At 36.3% G+C, this 22,491-nt stretch overlaps 2 protein-coding genes across 3 annotated transcripts; one reads left to right on the top strand and one right to left on the bottom strand.

Moving 5' to 3' along the window:
• Positions 1-407: 407 nt before the first annotated feature.
• On the top strand, positions 408-10,607 carry LOC117629823 (peroxisome biogenesis protein 5). Of its 2 annotated transcripts, XM_034362449.1 has the most exons (15): positions 408-783; positions 915-1,046; positions 1,129-1,291; positions 2,439-2,632; positions 3,097-3,348; positions 3,990-4,112; positions 4,698-4,865; positions 5,645-5,838; positions 6,432-6,678; positions 6,904-6,988; positions 7,189-7,298; positions 8,062-8,286; positions 9,037-9,102; positions 9,923-10,017; positions 10,114-10,607. In XM_034362449.1, the coding sequence occupies exons 1-15, from the start codon at positions 664-666 to the stop codon at positions 10,190-10,192; spliced, it is 2,253 nt and encodes a 750-aa protein (XP_034218340.1). In that variant the 5' UTR covers positions 408-663; the 3' UTR covers positions 10,193-10,607. The 2 variants fall into 2 exon arrangements, with proteins under 2 accessions (XP_034218340.1, XP_034218342.1); XM_034362451.1 differs by lacking the exon at positions 2,439-2,632 and having other exon boundaries at positions 667-783.
• A 4,120-nt stretch (positions 10,608-14,727) lies between these two features.
• Positions 14,728-16,418, bottom strand: LOC117632346 (scarecrow-like protein 18). Its single transcript, XM_034365793.1, has one exon. The coding sequence runs from the start codon at positions 16,150-16,152 to the stop codon at positions 14,728-14,730; it is 1,425 nt and encodes a 474-aa protein (XP_034221684.1). The 5' UTR covers positions 16,153-16,418.
• Positions 16,419-22,491: the final 6,073 nt, after the last annotated feature.

The following is a 22,491-nucleotide window of genomic DNA, read 5'->3' on the forward strand; positions in this document are numbered from 1 at the left end:
CACTCTTTCAACCATACTGCCACAATACAATTTTATGGTATAAATGATCGGTCTTTTTAAGTTTTACTTTATAGTGGTCTTGATAAATCAAGTTGAATGATTTAAAGTTTAGAGCAAAAATGTAACTTTAATAGTTACAAGCAGTTACTTATACACACAGAGATTCAAATTCTCACTCTCCCAATTTGCAAGTAAAAAAAATTGAAATTTACTAGAGTTTTATTATTATTATATTTTTGGACGAAATCTGGAGTTTTTTTTGTTAAAAATAAAATTCTACCCAACTATAGATAGAGAGCTCATGGACAAAGGCAAGTTGTGTATTCTCGCCCACGTCAGCAGCGTCACGAACCAACGAGGAAGATGAACCAAAATAATAATAAGAATAATAAAGAAAAAAGGAAAAAATTGAAATTCATTGATAACTTTGGCAGGCGAAGACAACCGAGAGGAACTGGAAGCCATCAAAAGCTGTTATCCCCAAAAGGCTAATCTCTACATATTCTCAATTCCCAACCCAACCAACCGACTTAAATTTATTCATTTTTATTTTATTTTATATATATTTAATAACGCAGAAAAAAAAAAAAAAAACAGTGGTGGTGGTGGTTGTTGTATAATTCTGTTGTGGATTGAAGAGGAAGAAGAAGAAGACCATCGACCATGGCGATGCGCGAGCTTGTGACTGGCGGTGCAGCTTGTGCGGTTCCAGGATCATCTTCTTCCGCCAATCCTTTCGGTGCTCTCGCCAACGCTCTTATCGGCTCTTCTTCCAAGACACAGGTTCGTCGTCTCCCTCTTCGCTCTTTTCAATTTCAGTTTCTCTTCTTCGTTTTGAATTTTCGATCCTCAATTTCATCATCAGTGGCTTCTATGGCGTCGTTTTCTCATGCTTCTGTTCAATTCACGCGCAGGAAAGGTTGAAGGAGATACCTCAATCCACGCCCACAGCTTCTGAGCAGCAGTTTTATCCGGACGCCCATGGCCACCTGCAGCAACTTCCTGGCTCGGAGTTTGAGCAGCCGTTTATGCAACCTGGCACTCAGGTACTGGCAATCGAATCTCTAATCTTTTTTCACTGCCTTCACTTCTAGTCTTGTACTTAATTTGCGTTGTCGTTTTGTTCAGAGCTCGGACTTTCTTCGAAACTTCAACTCTGTTGATGGCAATAGACTACTTGACAATGCGTGGGATGAGATACAGAGTTCTCAACCTCCGCCTATGCATGTTCCTCAACTTGATCGCATTTATGATCTTGGAGCTGCTCCTCAGCTTCAACCGACTTTGGATGGTAAATCTCTCAAATTTTTTGTTTTTATACTATTTGTTTCCTACATTTTATTAACTGCTTTCCAACGTTAGAGAATATATAAATCACAAGATGCTTGTTCAAGAAAGGAGAATTGGGTTCTGTTTACCAACATTAAAGATTACTTGAGGAAGAGTGTTTGGCAGAATACTAAGAGACAAAAGCTGGCCTTTAGAAAAGAAAAGAAAACACATTATGGGATACTTTTGAAGGTTTGGATGTCAGAGCTACTTTATGATATTTCTTGAAGGGCTTAACTTTGAAGTAAGGAAGAAGCTTGAAAAGTTTAGTTAAACTTTCTTAATTGCCAGTTAATGTGTGAAACAGTTCTTTTGCCCAAGTGAGTCCAGGAAGCGATCATTATACATTCAAGAATCTTAGCGATGCATTATTGAGATTTTATAGTTCATGGTGGAAAGAGAAATGATCTTTTGTTATTTCTATTATCAGGTGAGTTATAAGTTGTGTATCCTCTTCCAGCTTCACGGTAGTATTTTGTAATAAGGCAAAAGGTCTGCTTGAAGCTTCTTGCTTTGTGCACTAGTGCCTCAATCTTGCTGGCCATATGCACCTTTTGTGCCTATCCTCCTACGCGTTTATGTTGAATACTACAATATGATGCCAAACCGCCTCATATTTTCCATGTTAGTAGGGACTACCTAAGCGCTCCAGGTCACCCAAAGAAGAGTTCACTTGTCCATGTGTATGTCCACTCAAAAGTAGGGTTATGGATGAGAGAGGGAGTCTTGGGCACAACATTCTAAGTTCAAGTAGAATTTCTGGACATAGAAAGCAGCTTGTTTATCTTTATTCTGGTGTTTATGGACTTAATGAAGCAACAGGACATTTTGAAAGTGGTAAATGAACTTTATATACGGGATGACCAATCATCATTTGGCCTAATGTGGCATATGGACCACACGAAAAACAACTATTTTCCCCCAAAACGCTAACAGGTAGATTGAAAAAAAAAAAAAAAAGGAATTTAACATGTAGAAGTTTATTTCTTTTATATTCAATTGCACGAGGGTCTCTTTCTGATCAAATAACCAGGAGCAGTATCTATCTTCAGCTTAAAGGATTGAAGATTACTTTTGAGATTTATCTCCCTTCTAATTGTGTGTTTCAGGGCCACCACAAAGGGTGTTGTCAAGCTTTTTGCACTCATTTGTTGAAAGTAGCCGTGGTGGAATGCCTTTCCGTCCGGCTCCACTTCCAGTGTTAGGATTGTCCGCTGGTGACAAACGGTGCATACGTGATCGCACCAGCATCATGGCCCGACATTTTTTTGCAGATAAAAGTGAAGATTTTATTAATGGGCAGGTTTGGAACTTTATTTCTCTTACCTCAATTGTATCGTATGCTTCAAAAGTTCTCCGGTTGCTTTTATTTGCTCCAATTCTGAATATTCCTTCATGGAGTAAGCTAAGTAGGGATGAACACCATTGTCAACAGTTCAGGCCTTCACAAGTTGAGATTTGACTGAACATTTTATCATTATCCCTCTAAATTTCTCTTATTTTCTTTACTGCGATTTGCATACATATTTAGAATTTCTCAGTTAGAAATTTAAATTTATTTATTTTCTAGTAAAATATGTCATTTTGGTTTGTTCTATGAGCACCCTAGAGTAAAAAAATTTCCGGATCATTGTCATTTCTTGTTTGTCTTCGGATCTTATGAGCAATTTGTTTGTTGAGTTGTTCATGTTAAAGATGCCTTGTCCTGTTCTCTGCAAGACATTTTCTCAACAGTTTCGGTTGATTTAGCACTTTTTACTTTTCCAGGTAAATGCACTTCTATCTTCTTTAGATATCGAGAGTGATGTCAACAGTAAAGGACCTCTGCCTGCAAGGTTTCGGGAACTCGAGGATTATTGGAATGAATCCCAGGCTATAATGAAACCTGGTGCTCATGCTACAGAAGGATGGGTGACTGAATTTAACCAACACAGAGTGGATCATGGTGATCCTAACGCGTGGGCTCACTCATTTGAGCGACAACATGGTGCCAATGGTTGGGCCTCTGAATTTGAGCAGGTAAAGGAGCATTGTAGTTGGTATTTCAATCATATCCATTGATTCTAGACTTATGTGCTATTGGTCAACCAGTGACCTCTGTAATGTATTGCAGAACTACAGTTGCAAGTAGTTCTTGCTATCATGGTTTTGTTATAGTTGAACTAAAGACATCTGTAAATGTGTGGATGAGGTTAAATTGGTGGTAGAAAAGTAATAGGCTTTTTTAGGGTAAGTTGCAATTTTCTTCAGCTATAGATGTCTCTTGGATTTGGGGATTATTTGTAGGCAGTGAATATTTATAGTTTTGGGAATCCTGGAAGCAGGGGCTTGTTGGTGGTGATGACAAAAGAGCCTTACAGATGTTTTTTGAGGTTTGGAACAAGTGATACATGGTGGAGTATGCTTGAAATATAAATTTTAAAAAAATGAAAAAGAAGAAGAGATATCCAAGGTTTGACACCTTAATAGCAAGGCTTATCACCTTAGTATAGGTTCCATCACATTATTGTTCATGTGCTCACCTTGATCTGAAAGAATAAGACAATGTGTATATGTTGCTTGATACTCCTAGTTGTAATAGGATTTGGACTCCGAAGTTAGAATCAAGTTAAATGGATATAGCTAAATGATAGATATTTTCCTCTTTCTCCTGGTTACAGGAACAGTCCCAGTTGATGTCTGCAGATCATATGAGAGGTGCAAATATGGCAAACTTAGCTGCAATGGAGCAGACTCGTATGCTTGCAAATACACTAGCTCAGAATGATGACCCAAAGTTTCAGGTTTATACAAATTCTACATGTGTGTGCATGCACCTCCTTAGTTTTCAAATAAATTTTGAACTTTTTTAGTGTCATCGACAAATGAACCTTGGAATCAATGATACTCTTTCCAACAATGCTAATGCACACCTTGTAATTGACTTATCTTTTTTCAGCTGAACCAATTGAACCACATTAGTCACATAATCTGTTATGGAAGCACTTCATATTCTGTTGGGTCAATTGGTTTCAGAAATTAGCAGGTTACTGATCTCCAAATTATGCTTTACGGAAGAGCAAATGCAAGTATTGTTTGAAATTTGTCATTTTGAGACTAATTTTGGAATTCCCAAAAAATGATTCATCGCTTAGTCTCATAAAAATCTCAAGAAATGCTCCAACCGACTGTTTATTTTTTTTCGGGCGGTTAATTAACATGACATTTAGTCAGGACGTTGGTCATAAACAAATGCTGGGCCCAATCACATGTAATTTGTCATAGGGAATCTGTATTGCATTAAAAATTGCTTCACATCGCATACTTGTCTTTTTAGTATCATCATCATCATCATCATTGTTCATATGTTTACCTATTGGGGCATGCAGAAGTCGAGGTTTCTCCAGTTTGTGTCAAAGATGAGTCGTGGTGAACTCATTATCGATGATAATCAAGTCAAGCCTGCCACATCATCTGCATCTGGGGATTGGGCAGGGGAATATCAACAACAGTATAATGCGGGTCCTAATTGGGCTGACGAATATGCCCGTGGTGAGGTATGAATCTGGTCTGAACATGAAATATTATTTCACTTGTTTTATATTTCCCTTCAGTTTCTGAATTATACCCACCCATATTCTAAGAACATTTCCTATGTATTTAAGCATTTCTATCAAAATACTTGTTCTCCTGAGAGTTGCAGGGTGTGGGGTGTGGGGGTGAGCTGTTCATGGTTCTGATTTATGAAGGGAATGAAGGGCTGAGTTTGTTTCTGGCATGACTTATGGTATTGGCTGACACATGAAAGAAACTTGAACATACAAAAACTAGTTTAATTGAAATTGGTAATAATATTTCAAATGCTATAAACTTTTTTCACAGAGCCCTTATAAATGAAGATGCTTCTATATCTTGGAGCGATCAACTAATCATTTGTTTTGAAACGTAAAAATACGAAAAGATTTACAAAAGAAATAAAACAAAATATCTTATTTTAATGCAACAAGGCTAGCAATTCATACTTGAAGGCAAATGAAACTATACCTTTTGGCAGCAAAGCTGCAATCTGTGGCATGGGATGTCTACGAAGATATGAACTCTCTGTTGAGATGGGCTTTGTGTCCATGTGTTACCTTTTTTTTTTTTTTTTTCCAGTACTATTTTTTTTTTTGGGCAATTTGTTGTAAAAAATTGAGACTAATATTGATTTACAAGGACCTCCTGTTCAAACGTACCAAACTCATATATAAGTGCATATTTTTAATACCTTGAACTTTTATGCAATGAGGTTACGTCCAGTTCCAATTTATGCTGCCTAATTTTAATGGGTTTCCAGCTATCTCATGGACCCAATCAATGGGCAAATGAGTTTGCTTCTGAACAAGAGCAGCATGGGTCAGTTGATGATCAGTGGGTCAATCAGTTCTCTAAGTTGCACGTTGATGACTGGGCAGAGGAATTTGGAAATCAGGTTGGTGAAGGAATCTTGGGGGATACTTCAGCTGATACCTGGGCTAATGCATATGATGAGTAAGTCAAATCAATCTTCTTTGAGAGAAGTTTTGTGCTACTTTGTTTACTCTATACTCTACTTTTGTTTATTGATGTCTAATTCAATGGTTAATGAATTTGTGGCCTAGATTTGTAAGGTTAAAGCCACTGTAACTTCTTAAGTTTTCAGTTATATCAATTAAGTGAGTCACGCATTTCTGTTGGTGATTTTGGCCTTTAGATTGACACCTAGGGCTTATACGCATAGAGCTGATGGCTCACATTGTGAGGAATCAAGTGATAAATTGTTCTTAAATTGGTACACATTATAATCTTTTTAATTCCTGCATACCAGGCAGGTGCTTGCTCCTTAGCTGGAGAGAATTTCACTGTTCATTATGCACATGTCACTCAACATTCTTTGTTAATATGCTTTTGTTGAAAAAGGGGAAAGTTGAGTGATGAAGAGTGGACTGTGCAGTTCATGAGCATGGGTTGTGTGAGAATTTTTGTTTAGTTTTAAAATGTTATATAGTTTTTCCATGTGTGTTTGCGGTTATCATGTGCTTTACCCTTATGATATTTATTATTTTCTTGCTTCAAGAAACTGAATTGCCATAATCATCAAGCAGGTACCTAAATGAGCAAGTAGCTTCCAAACAACATTCTGATGCTTCAAGGGGGGTCTATGTGTTTTCTGATATGAATCCTTATGTCGGTCACCCAAACCCACTAAAAGAAGGCCAGGACATGTTCCACAAGGGTCTTTTGAGTGAAGCAGTGCTTGCTTTAGAAGCTGAAGTTCTCAAGAACCCTGAAAATGCTGAAGGTTGGAGGCTACTTGGAATAGCACATGCAGAAAATGATGATGATCAACAGGTAATCCTATTTTCTTGATATTTAGTGTTTACAAATTGTATATTTTCAGCATACTTCCTATAACACAACTATATATGCTACTGTGTTAACTCCTTATAATATGTCCATTAGTTTTGCAAATTTCATACAGTGCTTCAGCTCAAAGCATCTCTTTCTTTCACCTTGTGTCATACGTATGAGTTTACTTCATAGAATGATAACTGTTCTGAACTATAATCTTTGCAGGCCATTGCAGCTATGATGCGTGCACAGGAGGCTGATCCAACAAATCTCGAAGTGCTTCTTGCTCTTGGAGTGAGTCATACAAATGGTAAGTTGTTCCTTCTCCATGTATATAAGTAAAGTAAAAGAACTTCATTTGAGTAATCATTAGTTGAAAGTTCTTTAAGGAATTAACCTAGTTTGTGTGAATAAATGTGGTTTTTTCCTTTAGAAACAAAAACTCTCTGAAGCGGAGCAATATGCTTCTCTAGAGTTCGTAGAAACTAATAAGACTCTTCAAATATGCAGAATTGGAGCAGGCTGCTGCTTTAAAGTATTTATATGGATGGCTACGCCATCACCAAAAGTATGGGGTGCTTGCCCGACCAGAGCTGTCAGATTCTTTGTACTATGCTGATGTAAGTGTTCGGATTTAGAATTTTCATGTTTTTAGGTTCCCTAGGCTGAAATTCATACTCCTTTGACTTTTGAATATCTTATGTATATGGTTACTTCAGTGGATCTAGTCATTTTTTAATCTTAAGCAAGTAGTGACGAGAAATGGAACCATGTGCATTGAGAGTGTACTTTTCTAGTTTTCTTATCCTTATTATTAGAAAACAGAGCAGGTGGATACAATCCCAGTACAATGAGAGAATATTCTCCTCTCTGTATACTAAGATTCTGCCGTCAGCATTCATTCGTACACCTACAAAATTATCTAATAGACTATTCTGGTAGAAAAAGTTTCCTGGCCAACTTAACAAATTATTCAGTTTTAATATGTAACACAAGTACAGAAGAAAGGACTAGTGAGTGGGTAGGGACCCATAATGTTCAATAGTGACAAAGGGCACAGACAAATTTGGCATATATGCAAAAGAGGAGTTCCATTTGGACCTTCACGGTGCCCAAAATTCCCAAGAATGTTGGGGCTGCACTCTCCATTCCAAATTTTGGATGTGGTCTGTTGCACTATAAAGTGGGGCTTGAAGACATTGCTGTTCAAGTCATTAGTTAAGTATCGGTGACCATCATACTACATATGGTTTAAGAACATCATTTTCCGGAACTTTTGTTCCCAAAATTGGTTTTTTGACCGTATTAGATTTCTGTTACTCAGTCCACTTGCTTGCTACTCGATAAGATAGGGTATGAATAAACTTTATTTGTAATCTGCAGGTTGCTAGATTATTCAATGAAGCTGCTCAAATGTCACCTGAAGATGCTGATGTGCATATAGTACTTGGTGTCCTTTACAACTTGTCAAGAGAATATGACAAAGCCATTGAGTCCTTCCGATTAGCTTTGAAACTAAAGCCGCAAGATTACTCTCTTTGGAACAAGCTTGGAGCAACACAGGCAAACAGTGTTCAGAGTGCTGATGCGATATTGGCTTATCAACAGGTAATTTGTGTAATCAATCCTTATATACTCGTACGGTTAATCTTTAGGGAGAAAATAATCATTGCATTCTGAATGTAGAACGGAATAGTCACCTTAGTCACTATAGCATATAAAAAACTGTCTGCAATTTATAATATTTGAACTAAACTTTTGTTAGTAAGTGTTAAGGGAAAATGGTCATTCAGATGCTGCTTGAACAAGTTGGCTTTCCAACATTGTGCAAAGATGTAGCGTACAATTTCCCTGCAGCCCTTCTTATGTTTGACTGATAAGCATTTGTAAACAAGACTTAGTATTTTGTAAAATTCTAAGCATTCTGGATTGGAGTAGGGTGGCTTGTAGAGAATTAACATAGCAGAAACCTGCTAATTTTTAACCCACATGCTTGATCTGTCTTATTGTCATGCCTCGAACAAGAAAGTAACTGTACTTTTTCTTTCTTAATTTACAAAATAAACAATTCCATGATTTAAGATTTTTTATTTATATTACCCCGTGTCTTTTTAGTGCATCAATTGGGAATCATGTGTGGGTTGTAATTCAGAGATGGATCTTAGAGCTTGGGTTTACCACTGGGTTTCAGTGCCTTTCAATAGATTGTTCTTTATAGATTACACTGTATTCTTTAATTGAATTAACAATTCTAATTAATATACTCTGCATATCTGTAGTTCTTTTTTAATTGGCTTTCTTGAAAACTTTATATTATCAACTTAGTACTAACTTTTGGTTTTATCTCCCGGCGTGAAGGCACTAGATTTGAAGCCTAATTATGTTCGTGCGTGGGCAAATATGGGTATCAGTTATGCCAACCAGGTTAGTTCTTATGGTTGACTCTTATCACTTTGAAATTTTAGATGGGAACTGAATTTATTATTCCTACTTTGTTTTGGGTTTCTTGTATAACTGGCTGAGAAAATTCTTGTAGAAATGGATTCTTTCTCATTTGTACTTTAGACTACAGGAGCCAAACAAACCTTGAGCTATGCTAGTACGGAGACATCCATTTAGAATGACTTGTGTACAATGTTTGGTTTGAAACTTTGATGTTTACTGCAATGGAAAAGGAAGTGAGATTCTGAGAATGAGTAAAAAGCAAGTGGTTAACTATATAGATGCACGACCAAAGGAATATATAGGAGAGAGAAAAAGAAGAATGAGAAGGAAGGGGAGAGACAAGGTGAATTGATGACTACTCCCAATCAATATGACAAAACTGAAAATCCAATTACACTATTAACTATTTATGTAGCAGTCCAGAAATAATAAAGTTACACAATTACCTAACAATAGCGACTAATTAGATCCTTGGGATTCTAACAATAAAATATCATTAAAACATATCCAAACTCCAAGTCTCTCCCTAAAATATGCGTAGGTCCCTTTCCTCCATCCTACTTAAACCTGTACAACTAGTTTACCAACAAACTCAAAAGCCTGAAATCTTTTCTTCGAGGTAATTGCATTAGTAGAGCTACAAGTGCATAATTCTTATTGTTCATGTGGGTATTGATTTCAACTAATTATGGCTTGTTATTTAATTTCTGCTATAAGTGATCAAAGTTCCCCAAATATCTTGGGATTTATAGCGTTTGTCTAACCAATTAACTTTCTTCCCCATTGTGAACGCATCTAGGGTATGTATGAGGATTCCATTCGTTACTATGTCCGAGCACTTACCATGAATCCGAAGGCAGAGAACGGTTGGCAATATTTGAGAATTTCTTTGAGGTATGTTAATATAAAAGTTCAAAAAGAAAAAAATATATTGAAGTCGCTCTTCGCAATGTTCCTTTTAAATATCTTGTTTTCTTGCCTTTGTTGCAGCTGTGCTTCTAGGAATGACATGTTGGAAGCCTGCGATTCTCGGAATCTAGATGTTCTGCAGAAGGAGTTTCCTTTATAATGTTTATAGTTCTTTTGAATTGCTGGATGAGAATAACTGGGTCCAACACTGAATTGAGAACCGAAATATGCAGAGGCTCCTAATGAAGAACACGGGTTCACGCTGATGGTTCATCCTGTGCCGGTTTTGGTAAAATTATCCGAGAGTCAGAAGAGTAAGTGGGGCAATAAGAACTCATCCAAATGAAATAAGTTCAAGTACTTCAAAAAATAATACGTCAATGTGTAACGTTTCTTATGTATAACACAGCAAAGCATAGTTATAGTTTACAATGAGAAAGGGCATAATGGGGGTAGGCCTTGTTTATAGCTGCTGTAGTTATTTTGGCTATAATGTTATAGCTGATGAACTTAAAACAGATGATTTGTCAATTCTTAGAAGAAATTTCAGGTATAAAAGTTGAGATTACCCCGTACTTTAAAAGAACATAAAAAATAGGTGAATCTTTGTATCTAAATGAGGAGAAACTTACTTACACCGGGGATGACACTGTTCGTGGAAGTTCTTCCTAAATTTGTTTTAACTGTACATGGTAGTGCGTGATTAGCTTGAAGTACTGCGACTGTGGCATCCCTATCATATATGAAAGTTCTTCCTAAATGAATGACAGAGTAATCAAGGATTGAAAGGGTTATTTTGTCCACAAGTTCCCAAAGATTCCTTTAGCATCATAATAAGATGTGGGAACTAATGATTGTAGAAAATTTGTAAATCCCAAAATGCTAAGGGGACTTTTTCGATCTCGTAATCATAAAGTAATACATCCCATAATTGTATACTTTGTGATGACTCGTGACGGAGGGAGGGCTAGACAATGCTTGTAATTATTCTTCACCTACAAGGCTACACATATAGATAGACTGAACCTGCACACCCATGTCCTAAATGAGAGATGATTTGATATTCACACCCATCCATCCATCCATCCATCCATCCATGATCCAATCCCTTGCGTGTGTGCTGAAACCAAAGCTAAGGCCAGAGTGGTCTCTCTCACTCTAAATCAATCATTTTGTGCTGGATAATGCAGTACCACAATATATACAAATAAATATATATATATATGTGTGTGTATATAACCTAATAAATAAAGAAAGAGAAGGAGAAAACCAACCACACACACAGAGAAACATGCACTCAAAGCAAAGCTCAAAGCAGTGTCTCTGCTGCTGCTGCTCTCTTCTCTTTGCTTTAACTTGTTGTGCACGGCCACAATATCCCAACCCTACACTTTGGCATATCCTCTATAGAATTAACCCCACCTACGCCATCCCCATCCCCATCCCCACCATTAATTATATGCACTCTACCTCTCTACCCTTTAAAATAATTTAATAGTTCTGGTTGGTTGTAGTAATATTATTATATCTACTTATATATTTCTCACGATTCTGTCGAATCTGTCTGTCCCTCTCCAGCTGATCCTCTCTCTCTCTCTCTGTGTGGGAGAAGAATCAAACACCATTCTTCTCTCTATATATTAGTTTTTTATGACTTACATGAATATCTTACGCAGCTGAGCTTCACAAGTTTTCATTTTGTTTTTTTTTTTTCTTTAGGGATGGAAGAAAGAGAAAGGTTTTAGCGTCACAATCAAAATCAGACAATATACTGAACAAGTAGGTCAATTTCGTATATTTCTAATGCCTGCAAACAGAGATTACTCATCATATACTGTGATAAAAGAAGGCCTGACATATTTTGTTGGTCTTATTACTAATACCTACTTGATGACCTATAGCTATAGCCACTACATCAATATCGATCCATCACTATTATCATTTATCTTTTCATTAAAATACAACAAAATACAAAATATTAATTCCCTCCCTAGAATCCCAATAATAAAGAAGAAGAAAACAAAAACCAATTGATTAAAAAAAAAAAAAATAGGGTTGTGCAAACTTGTTTTGGCCCACAGATAAGGATCAGGTAAAAAAAAATCTCAGGAGTTCACATATTCTTTGAGATATAAGTTAAAGTTTTAGTGTCTCAGAGACTCGGACAGTAACCCATAGCCATATCCTAGAAGCAACTATATATTCAGTGGACAGTGAGGTTGGGGACGATTTGACTTTTTTTTTTCTTCTTTCCATCAAGTTATGTGAGATAAAGTAGGTCAATATTATTCCTCGGAAATTGAAAAGCCAAAAAAAAAAAAGTGACGGAATAAAAAGAAGAAGAGTAGGAACCGAGGTCAATTTTATCCTTCATTTGCGGTAGCTCATCTTTCTCTCTCCGAATCACTTAACGGACACATGCATAGAATTGCTAATAAAACATATGCATAGAATAACAAGTTTATATACAACAATTTCGAGGCAAATACTAGTTACAACATTTTCTTGCACCAAAAAGATAATATTATTTTTCTAGTGCGGTTGTTTAAATAAATATATATATATATACATATATATATATATATATATATATTGTATTTTAGCTATAAATTAAACATGAAAACTGGTCATACTTAATTTTCTCTGTTAATTAACAAAAAAATTTAGTGGCTATTTCACTAAAATCCCAGCCAAAAAAAGAGATAAAGTATGTTTTATTATTATATGGTTTTCTGATGGTCCAAATGAGGAGTTATTTAATTAATGGATCATCTCCATCTGCCATTGTCATTATTAATCGGCATGTAGAGAGAGAGAGAGAGAGAGAGGCATCAATTCAATTCAATGCCAAATATATCAAGAGAAGAGAAGAAATGACCAAAAAAAGGTTGGGTTTCGTCCAAACAAACACAACACTACATTGGCCAAAAGGTTACGTCTGAATCAGATGGAAACGAAATGATGGATGGATGTCTATATATCTATCTGTCAATGCCATGTTGCACCAACCCTAGCTAGCCCTGCCCTGATCCCTCACTCATATAAAACTCTCAACACGCAAGCCCAACCTAAGGTGAGTAAGCCTTTGCCTTATTGCCATGCCTTGTAACCATCTTATCACTCATGTCAGCAAGCAACCAAACACCAAACTAGACTTGGAACCTAGCTAGCCAGATATACATGTAGAGCTTATATATTAACAAACAATAATAATCTTGGTACCGTATTAATTTTAATTAAGTGGAAGGTCCATTACATTTAATTTCCCATTGTTTATTATAACATATGGGAAGAAGCTATATATACAATTCTTCTTCTATGCAGACAACCTGACATTATTACTGTGTGAATGTCATTGTAAATATGGAGGAAAGCAGGAAGGTTTGATAGAAAATACATGACGTCTACACGATTATAACGTCTGAATGTCCGTATAAGAGAAAATCTAACTATACATATGTGTGTGTGTATATATATATATATATATATATATAGGCTCGGGCTAGCTAGCTAGAGATCATATATTATTATTAAGAGATTAATTAAGTGGTCCTAATTATTAATTAAAGACGAGAGAGAGGACAGGAGAGATCCCTAGCTAGCAGGTGGGTTTGGGGATGTATGGTGGTAGAGGAGGCAAGGGGAGAGCATGAAATGGTCTATTTTGAGAACTTTGATGGTGTTGTTGAGGGGACAGACGGCATAAATTAGGGCAATAAATGGTGCAAAATCAAAAGACAGCCACAGGTATATACGGCTACTTAGTGCTAAAAACAAGAATATATGCTCATTCACCTGCATGCCCCCTTTAAACTCTTTGGAAAAGCATTCATTGGAGGAAGGGATACAAAGGAATTTTGGGGAACAAGGGAGTGGTTCATTTGCAAACAGCATCCATTATTTTTACTAATTTAAACATTTCCCTTTCTCAGTAATTATTAGTTAATTAGAAGAGGAACTTAAGGTGGCAAGGTGGGAGTGCATGATGGATAAACTATTTGTCATTTCAGCCAAAACTGAAGCATCTTAATTAATTAATTAATTACCATTAGAAAGAATATATATATACAAGGAAGGAGACAAACAGCCCTCTAGAAGAAAATGATGCTTAAAGTACTTCAGATATTGAAATTAATAAATATTAAATCAATAAGATATGCTCCACTTCGCCACTGTCTTTGCTTCCAAAAGGCCCAAGTTTGGTCATACAATTAAATAAAGCGAAGAAAAAACACTAAATGGATTTATATAACACATTAAGAATGAATCAATTATCAATCTCAGTCGATAACAAAAAGAACAAACTGTGATGGTTCAGATTCAGAAGCTCTCGCTATAGGCTATAGCTTGCTGTGTCTTCATTTCACATGCAAGTTGCAACGTCCAAAGAGAGAGATTCACATTAAATGGTACTTCTACTCTTTGCATGTTTATATGCATATACTGATCATTCATCAGCTTAGTTAGGGGAGACAGAGAGAGAGTCTTCTCTTTGATTGGAATTTCAGTGGGTTTCTTATCTGGACACCCACTATAATGGCAACTCATATCTTGCTTCTTAAATGCATCCTTTTTTTCATATATGCCTATATATATATAAAAGACGATGAAACAAGAAAGAGAGGATAGCTTTAGCTAGCTAGCTAGATATATATAGCTTGCAAATTAATTGATTAATTAATTAATTAATTATAATTAGTGCCAAGAAGAAACAGAGAAAAGGGGACGATTCTGCCAACCTAAGAAAAAAGAGTCATTGATTATCCTCAGCTGGTAACCCTCGGAAGGATAATGAAGCCTCAGAAGCAGCTTCGCTTGCGAGAGAGCAAAGGGGCTCAAAGCCACGTTCTCAAAACCTGCCCTCCTCAACATCACCTCCCAATACGTCTCGTACTTTTCGTGCCTTTGCCTTCTCCTCCCCTCCTCCGCCCCCACCACGTCCCTAATCTCCCTCCCCATCCACACATCCTCCACCGCCTGTCTCTCCCTGCTGTTCGGCGGCAGCGTCGCTTCCAACGAGTCGAAAACGGCGCCATAGTGCTCCAGAGCTTCCACGAACCGGTTGAAGAAGAGAGGGTGGTTGTGGTTGGCCTCTTTGTTGGCGATCGTCAACACCTTTGGGTTTAATGACTTGATCTTCCGGAGGAAGAGAGAGAGCTCACGTGAGTCGTCCGTGACGAGGGTGTGGAGGTAGAGCACGCAGTTGACGGCGAGGGCTTCGTTCGGGAGGAGGCCGAGGGTTGAAGGGCTGATTATGTCTGACGGTCGGACGGCGTCGTTTAGGACGAGTGGGTGGAAATGGAAGGCGAGGCCGAGGGAGTTGGCGAATTTTAAGAGGCGGTCACCGGTTTTGAGGAGGAGGACCAGGCTGTGGCCCGTGGCGGTGATTCGAAGCATGGGAGGCGGATGTTGGACGGTTCTGTGGCTGTTGTAGGAGCGGTCGGTGAGGGCTTGCATCAGTGGGGGCCACTGGACGCCGTGCATGATGTCAAAGTCGAGGATGTGGATGGAATGATGGGATGAGTCTATGGCTTCGAGGATGGCTTGGTTGGCTGTCAAGTGGCTGAATCTTATGAATGGAGTTATCTGGTTTAGGGTTAGGTAGCACGAGTGAAGTGCCTCCTCGTTGTTGTTGTCGTCCTCCTCTTCCAACAATAAGTAGTTGGAGGAGGAGGATGCGGCCGCAGTGGCGGCAGTTGTGAGTGCCGCACTAGAGCTAGGGTTAGGATTATTGAGGCGGAGGGAGAGGGCTTTGACAAACTGGTGGGTCAATCTCTCGGTAGAGTCCCCGAACGGGGAGGATTTGGAAGACAAGAGGGAAATGAGGCGGCGAGCGGAGGAGAAGTCAAGCTGGGAAATGAGCTCGGCGCAGGTAATGAGCAATTGGCGCATGTGGGTTGGTGAGGTGGTCATCAAGCCCCTTGGCATTACAAATGGCTGGTGAGAAATCTGGTGAGCATGGAGATGGTGGTGGTTGTGGTGGTATAGTTGCAGATCTGAGATATTGCTGATGTTGGGTAATTGGTAATTATGATGTGGATGATCTTCTTGTTGATCTTCAAGAGGCACTTGTTCTTCTTGTTGTTGCAGATGGGAAGAATTGAATGAGCCCATGAGCATTTACTTCTTGATCTTTCAGCTGGCTTAGCTCTAGCAAGCTGCTTTCTTCAAGAACTTGGCATCTGCTAGCTGCTGAGTGTATAGAATGTAAAGGCGCAGTCATATATAGATGCAGCAGTGGCAATAAGTAGTAGCAGCAACTGTGATACCAGGTATATTTGGGGGTACTGGTCTCTCTCCTACACACATATTATTCTATATAAATGGGATATATAACAAATTAATTGCAGAACAAGGGTTTGGAAGAGAGAGAGAGAGAGAGAGAGAGAGAGGGTATATATATATATATATATATATATCAATTGTACGATCTAATCAGTTCTTTAAATTGTTGAAAATGAAAATGAGGAAGGAAGATATATATATCATGAGCAGATTCAGATCTACTCTCTATGAGTAAGAGGTTTTTTTTTTTTTTTTGGTTGCATTTAAAGTATAATTAATAAGATAGATATACATATATATTATATATATGATGATCTCTGATGCTGTGGAGCAGCTTTCCATGAGGAAGCATTATCTACCAGAAACAGGCAGCAACTGAAATGCTTGCAGCAGTCAGTAACAGTGCCTCTGCACAAACATTACCCTCTCATCTCACGAATTATTATTTTCTCTTTTTTTTAAAAAAAATATAGATTTTTTTCTAATTACATTTTGGTTCTTGCATATTGCTAGCAAACCAGTGTTCTTTGTTTTTCAGATATCTATATCGATCCCATATTGCAGCCCACTTATAGATTAACAATATATATAATAGTGATATATATTTTTATCTAATTAATCTGTTTTTTTCTGCGCAACAACGATGTGTAAGATGTCTCTTTCAACGTTATTAATCACATTAACATTGTTGATCACATCGAGTACTCCATCCAGCAATGGTGGACATCCACAATATCTCCCAAATGAAATACATATACGTGTGTATATATATATATGACAATGTTAATGAGATAATATTCAATTGAATTGATAATTTAATAGTCTAACAACGCAATATAATATATCAATGTATCTGATAAAAGAACATCTTCGTATATCTATGCAGTATAATCAAGTTGAATTAGGATACGTATATAAAGGACCATATTCAATTTGAGACGGAAAAAAAAAATGTTGGTCTTTCCAGATTGAATTATATTCGAGGCTCCTGTTGTTTCAAAGTTTGATCGAACCATCTGCCTCGATAGATTTTGGTCAATGAGGATCAATGGTTGACCTGGGAAGTCAACTTAATCCCTTGGATTATTTAGTAAACAAATCATGGTCTAAAGTACTGGCTAGCTATAGCTAAATTGTTTATGGTATGAATTGGCCACACACATCTAAACTTGTACACATTGAAAGTTACCTAACAGTAACAGACTAACCACACAGAGTTACCATATTGTTATTTAGTTTTGTACTTGAATATGTAATTTCTAATCTCAAATTCTATGACCTACTTTCACCTTCGTCATGATGACCCTGAATCTTTCAAATTCGCATATGCAGGAGTTTGTGTTTCGAATCGAACGTACATTCATGAAAGCTGGAGTGAACAAAATTTGTTGATTTTCTTTTTATAATATGAACAATTTCTAGAAAAGAAAGTCGTGTTCTTGCTTTTGGGGTTCCTCATGATATTCTTGTTGAAAATGGCCGTTAATTAATTATTACAACTTTTTTGTAGCCACATATATAGGTTTGTGATCGTACTACTATAATATTCTATAATTTTTCAGGTTGGTGGAACTGGAGGTGCAATTAAGTTGCTTCCTCCTTAAAAAAAAAAAAAGAAAGAAATTGGATCACCAAAATGGAAAAACTAATTAAGCCCCAATGTGAAGTTTCGAAATTAACCATATTCATGGTTTAAAATTAAATTTCTGGTCAGTTTCTGTGCAGAGAAAGAATCTTTCTAGGAATTATTGGTACATAAATATATAGGTGTCAATATAGGAGCATGGCTTTCATGCATCCAGGTCTTTGAATCTTGATGAGGTGAACATAATATTCCCCAGCTTCTTGTAGCTAGGTTTGTCATGCATGCATAAGAAAACTATATTAGTTATAAAATCAAAAATCAAAAATAATAAAAAAAAAGTATTTGATGTCCCATTTTGATATACCAATCGCCTAGCTAGCTAGAGCTAGCTAGCTATAATAATATTTACTAGTTATTATGTGCGTGCAGGCTGCAGCTCCAGTAGTTTAATGGAATGTCTGCAACAGTACACTCGGCTACCCAGCTAGAAGATTTCAATATTGTTTATATTTATGTTTTGTATGATTACCAATTCGAAAACATAAAAAACCCTTTGCAGAAAGAAAACAAGGAACCGAAAAATAGTTTTATTTTTGGACAAAAGAGAGCAATAGAGTTTTATTAGATAAACATACAAAAACCGGACAATCTTCTAAGGAATTATGTGAGTGTTTCTACACATGCGGGTTCGATCGTTGGACTAACTGAGTAACTTTATCCTCACTAACGGAACTGCAGCCAGAGCTATGGTGGGCTATAGCCTAAGCTTTGAACAAAATAAATAAATAAACCTATATCTATATGGCCCTCCAAGTCTACTGCCTTTTGCTTTGAGCGAATCCTCTCCTCCTAATCGCTTAACATTGTTTGTTTGTATTATTTTTTTTTCTATAAAGTGTGCTGCTTTTTGTTCTTTTGTTTTAATTGGCAAAGGCTATCCTTTTTTCACCAAATAAAAAATAAAAAAGAAATCTCTTTAACATTAGACTCAATAAAATCCCTTGCAAATTCTTTAACCCACAATTACAGACGCAGTAAATAGCGGGAAGAAGCTTTCAAAAACAGAATAGTATGTTAACCTAATTATATTCTTTTTGTGTTTACAACTAATATATATGTGAAACTTAATTATTTATTTTCAATAATAAGAAAAAATTCAATTCTCTCAATGATCGTAGGACACAACTTGAATAGATACACTTTGAATTATATTTGCTGACCATACATTCATTTTGATAGTATCTATGTTTTGATTATAATTAATACGTATTTGTCTTATAATAAAGTTTAATGAAAATTAATCAATGAAAAAAAATGATTAAGCTAAAAAATTTAACAGGCCCACCCATTAAAAAATTCATAGTTCCGTCCTTGCTTACCCTCTCAATCGTACCGAAAGAATGAAACTTAATTACCTCATATAGAGTGCCCTCAATCCCCTTAAATTGATTCCATTTTGTTCATTTCACCTGGGGGTGGAGCCCTGGATATATATGATCAATATATAGCACGGATTGGCATCTTGAGAAAAAGGAAAAAAATAATAATATATATATAACGGCAGAGATATAGAAGAAGGCTACTTCTGTTTAGGCAATGAAGATTCAAGGGACACACAACAAGCCAAGCCTTCTCTTCTCTTCTCCAAAAAAAAAAAAAAAAAAAAAAAAAAATATATCTCCTTGTGTTGCTCTTATTTTATTGGTTGCAATCAAGTGTGTTTTCGATTTAGATCTATGCATATTTCCCAAAGTGTTAAGTTGTTGACAGAAAAACACCCTGCAAGAGGCTTCTTCACCGTCCTGTCAAAATAGAAAATACCACCTCATTCATATCATACCTTCTTCCTTTTTTTTTTCTTTTTTTTTTTTTAAATTTAAATTTTAAATAACAAAACTCCTAAGGTACCTAGTTGAGCCCCACGCCCCACGACCCACCACAAGAAATGTCAGTGTGTTATGTACGAAATAGCTTCAAATTTATCTTACCCTCCTTTTTACTAATATCTTCTATATTATTGCTATGGCCAGAAAAATAGAAAGATATATAAAAGAATCTAGTCTGTGCCCTATATATATAATTAGGTCATCTGGGTATTTATATGAAAAACTAGGAGTTATCACGTATCTTATGATCATTATTATCTTTCCATAGATAAGATTATTTGAGAAAAAACCCTATGAAATATATTTGCGTGTTTTCTGAACATCTTTAAACTCTAGAAACTCAATAAAACTGCCCTTAATTAAAGAAAACATGTTTTCTGAAAATCATTCTTTGATTAATTATGATATGATTTAAGAAGTTCCAATGTAGACAAGTACAAGGAAGACACTGTTGATATCCTGAAAAGTAAATAAAAAATTATTTCAGTGAGATGTGAAATCAACAGTGCAAGTAAATAATAAATGTGTACCGGTTCTGCAGGCCGATTGTGCACACATGCAAGTATGAAATGAAAGACCTTAGAATATTAATAATATATACATATAAATATTCAGCAAAGAAAACCGAAAAAGAAAAAAGAAAAAAGAGAGAAGCATCTGCAACGTATGAATCAGTAAATAGGAGAGGTAGAATTTTAGGGCAAAACAATTGGAGCAGTTCGTTTTTGTTACTTCTTTTTCTTTTCCTTTTCCTTTTCTATCCTTCCTTCCTTACAAAGTTACAACAAACAAGGTGAACACGCAAAGCCTTAAATGTGGAATATATTGCTTTTACAAGCAGCTGCTGCTTCTGCTTCTGCTTCTGATGCTGCTGCTGGTGGACATGGTAGCTAGCTAGCTAGCTTAACCCTGATCTTCGCTCAAAGCTGACACCTGTGTGTTTCCTTGTTTGTCTCTCTTTGTTGGATTCGATGGGTCTTCAGCATCATCATGCCCCATGTGGATGGGGCTGCATGCCTTCCTTTTCATTTCATTATTATTCACTATGCCAATACTATAATTTGTAATATAATAATGCGAAAAGAGATACTAAACAAGTAATTAACAAAATGAAATAGCATCGATCCTAGTTTTGAAGTTTGAGTTAAACATTTTAAGGTTTGAAGTTTAGTTGGTAGTGTTTTCTTATCGGGTTTATGTACATTGTCAAATAGTGCTTATGTATTGAGGTAAAAATCAACATGATCAATGGTTTAAATCAAAGTCTAATAACATAATTATCTTAACTTTAAAAATGACTTGCCTATCACATTAGTAAGAGGGAGGAGGTTACCAAAAGATCACTCATCTGCAAGTTAATGCTTTTTTTTTTTTTACTGAATTAGACTCCGTTAACTTAAATTCTAAACTCTATTTTCAAATATTATATAGACATACTGTGAATCTAAATCATATACAAATTTATGTGAAAAAATAAAACATGATTTGATGATCCAAATTATATAACATAATCTTATTATCTTGTGAAACAGTGAGAGATTACACTTCTCAAAGTTCAGAAAAATAATTGAAGAGAGAAGTATCTGAAGTCAGATAAAAGGAAAACACAAAGTTTGTAGAAGCAAAAGGAGTAAAAGCCCCACATAGCAAAAAAGCTCTGTTCAATTCTTCCCTATAGGTGATGCAATCAATTGCTCAAATTCCTTGCTGGAGCCTGGAAGCCCATATATATATATATATTTGGTGTCAGCAGTATTTCAATGGGTACAACTGGGCTCACAGAATCAGAAATGATCAATGATTTACACAAGCAATCCTTTCAACTCTTTCTGTCCCAACTGTGTGGCCCCTACATCCCCCCTCGCACATGCGGAAATATAGTTTTATTTGGTTTTTGCTGATTATTACTTAAGCAGCTGCTAGCATAAGATGAACGTCATTAGATTAGATGGAGCATCAGAATCTGCGCATGCAACAGTTCTCTTCTGTTCAATTGCGTTAAAAATTATAACTCAGAAATGACAAGCTACCAAAAGTCCATAGTAAAAGGATCTAACACCTTTCCTTATTGTAAAAGGATCTTACAAAAACTCTCTTATAACTTAGTCCGTTGATAAATAATTACTTTTGTCTTACTAGACGGTCTAACAACATAATTATGCGCTTATTCTAACTTATCGTCCGAATTTATTGATAAAGATTGTTATCTTACTCAACAGTCTCACATGTGATGTTATTAGACTATTAATTTAAAGTTCCGAACCAAGATTTAATAAACAAGAGAAAGAGAGAGTTTCTATTGCTTCACATTATTCACTTTGCGTCATGCATGCATACATTTCAGCATGATATGCCAGCTGAGGTGAAAAGGCATCTGGGTTAGAAACAAATCACTAGCAAACAATAGTATTTATAACATGCAGGCCAAAGATAGAAACACTTGCTCGCTATCCCTGTATGCACTCTCTAGCTCTATGTGGAAATCAATTAGAGGTTCTGATGAAGATCCTTTGTCTGCTCGCACAAGACAAGAGATATTTCATAATTGCTGCTTCTTTTTTTTAATTTTCCTCTCCAATTTTCATTCCCAGATATATGTAGAAAGCATCGTAACACAAAACTTTATCCACAATTCTCTTTTTTCTTTTTCTTTTTCTTTTTTGGTTGAGCAAATATCCACCCACAATTCTCTTGCCTTTCCAC

The sequence above is a fragment of the Prunus dulcis genome, chromosome 6, assembly GCF_902201215.1.
Source record: "Prunus dulcis chromosome 6, ALMONDv2, whole genome shotgun sequence".
Lineage (NCBI taxonomy): Eukaryota > Viridiplantae > Streptophyta > Magnoliopsida > Rosales > Rosaceae > Prunus > Prunus dulcis.

Excerpts from the sequence above, each read along its gene's own strand:
- LOC117629823 (XM_034362449.1), top strand. The coding sequence starts at position 664 with ATGGCGATGCGCGAGCTTGTGACTGGCGGTGCAGCTTGTGCGGTTCCA. Across the intron at positions 1,047-1,128 it reads TTATGCAACCTGGCACTCAG|AGCTCGGACTTTCTTCGAAA; the intron begins GTACTGGCAATC and ends CGTTTTGTTCAG. Across the intron at positions 4,113-4,697 it reads ATGATGACCCAAAGTTTCAG|AAGTCGAGGTTTCTCCAGTT; the intron begins GTTTATACAAAT and ends TGGGGCATGCAG.
- LOC117632346 (XM_034365793.1), bottom strand. The coding sequence starts at position 16,152 with ATGCTCATGGGCTCATTCAATTCTTCCCATCTGCAACAACAAGAAGAA.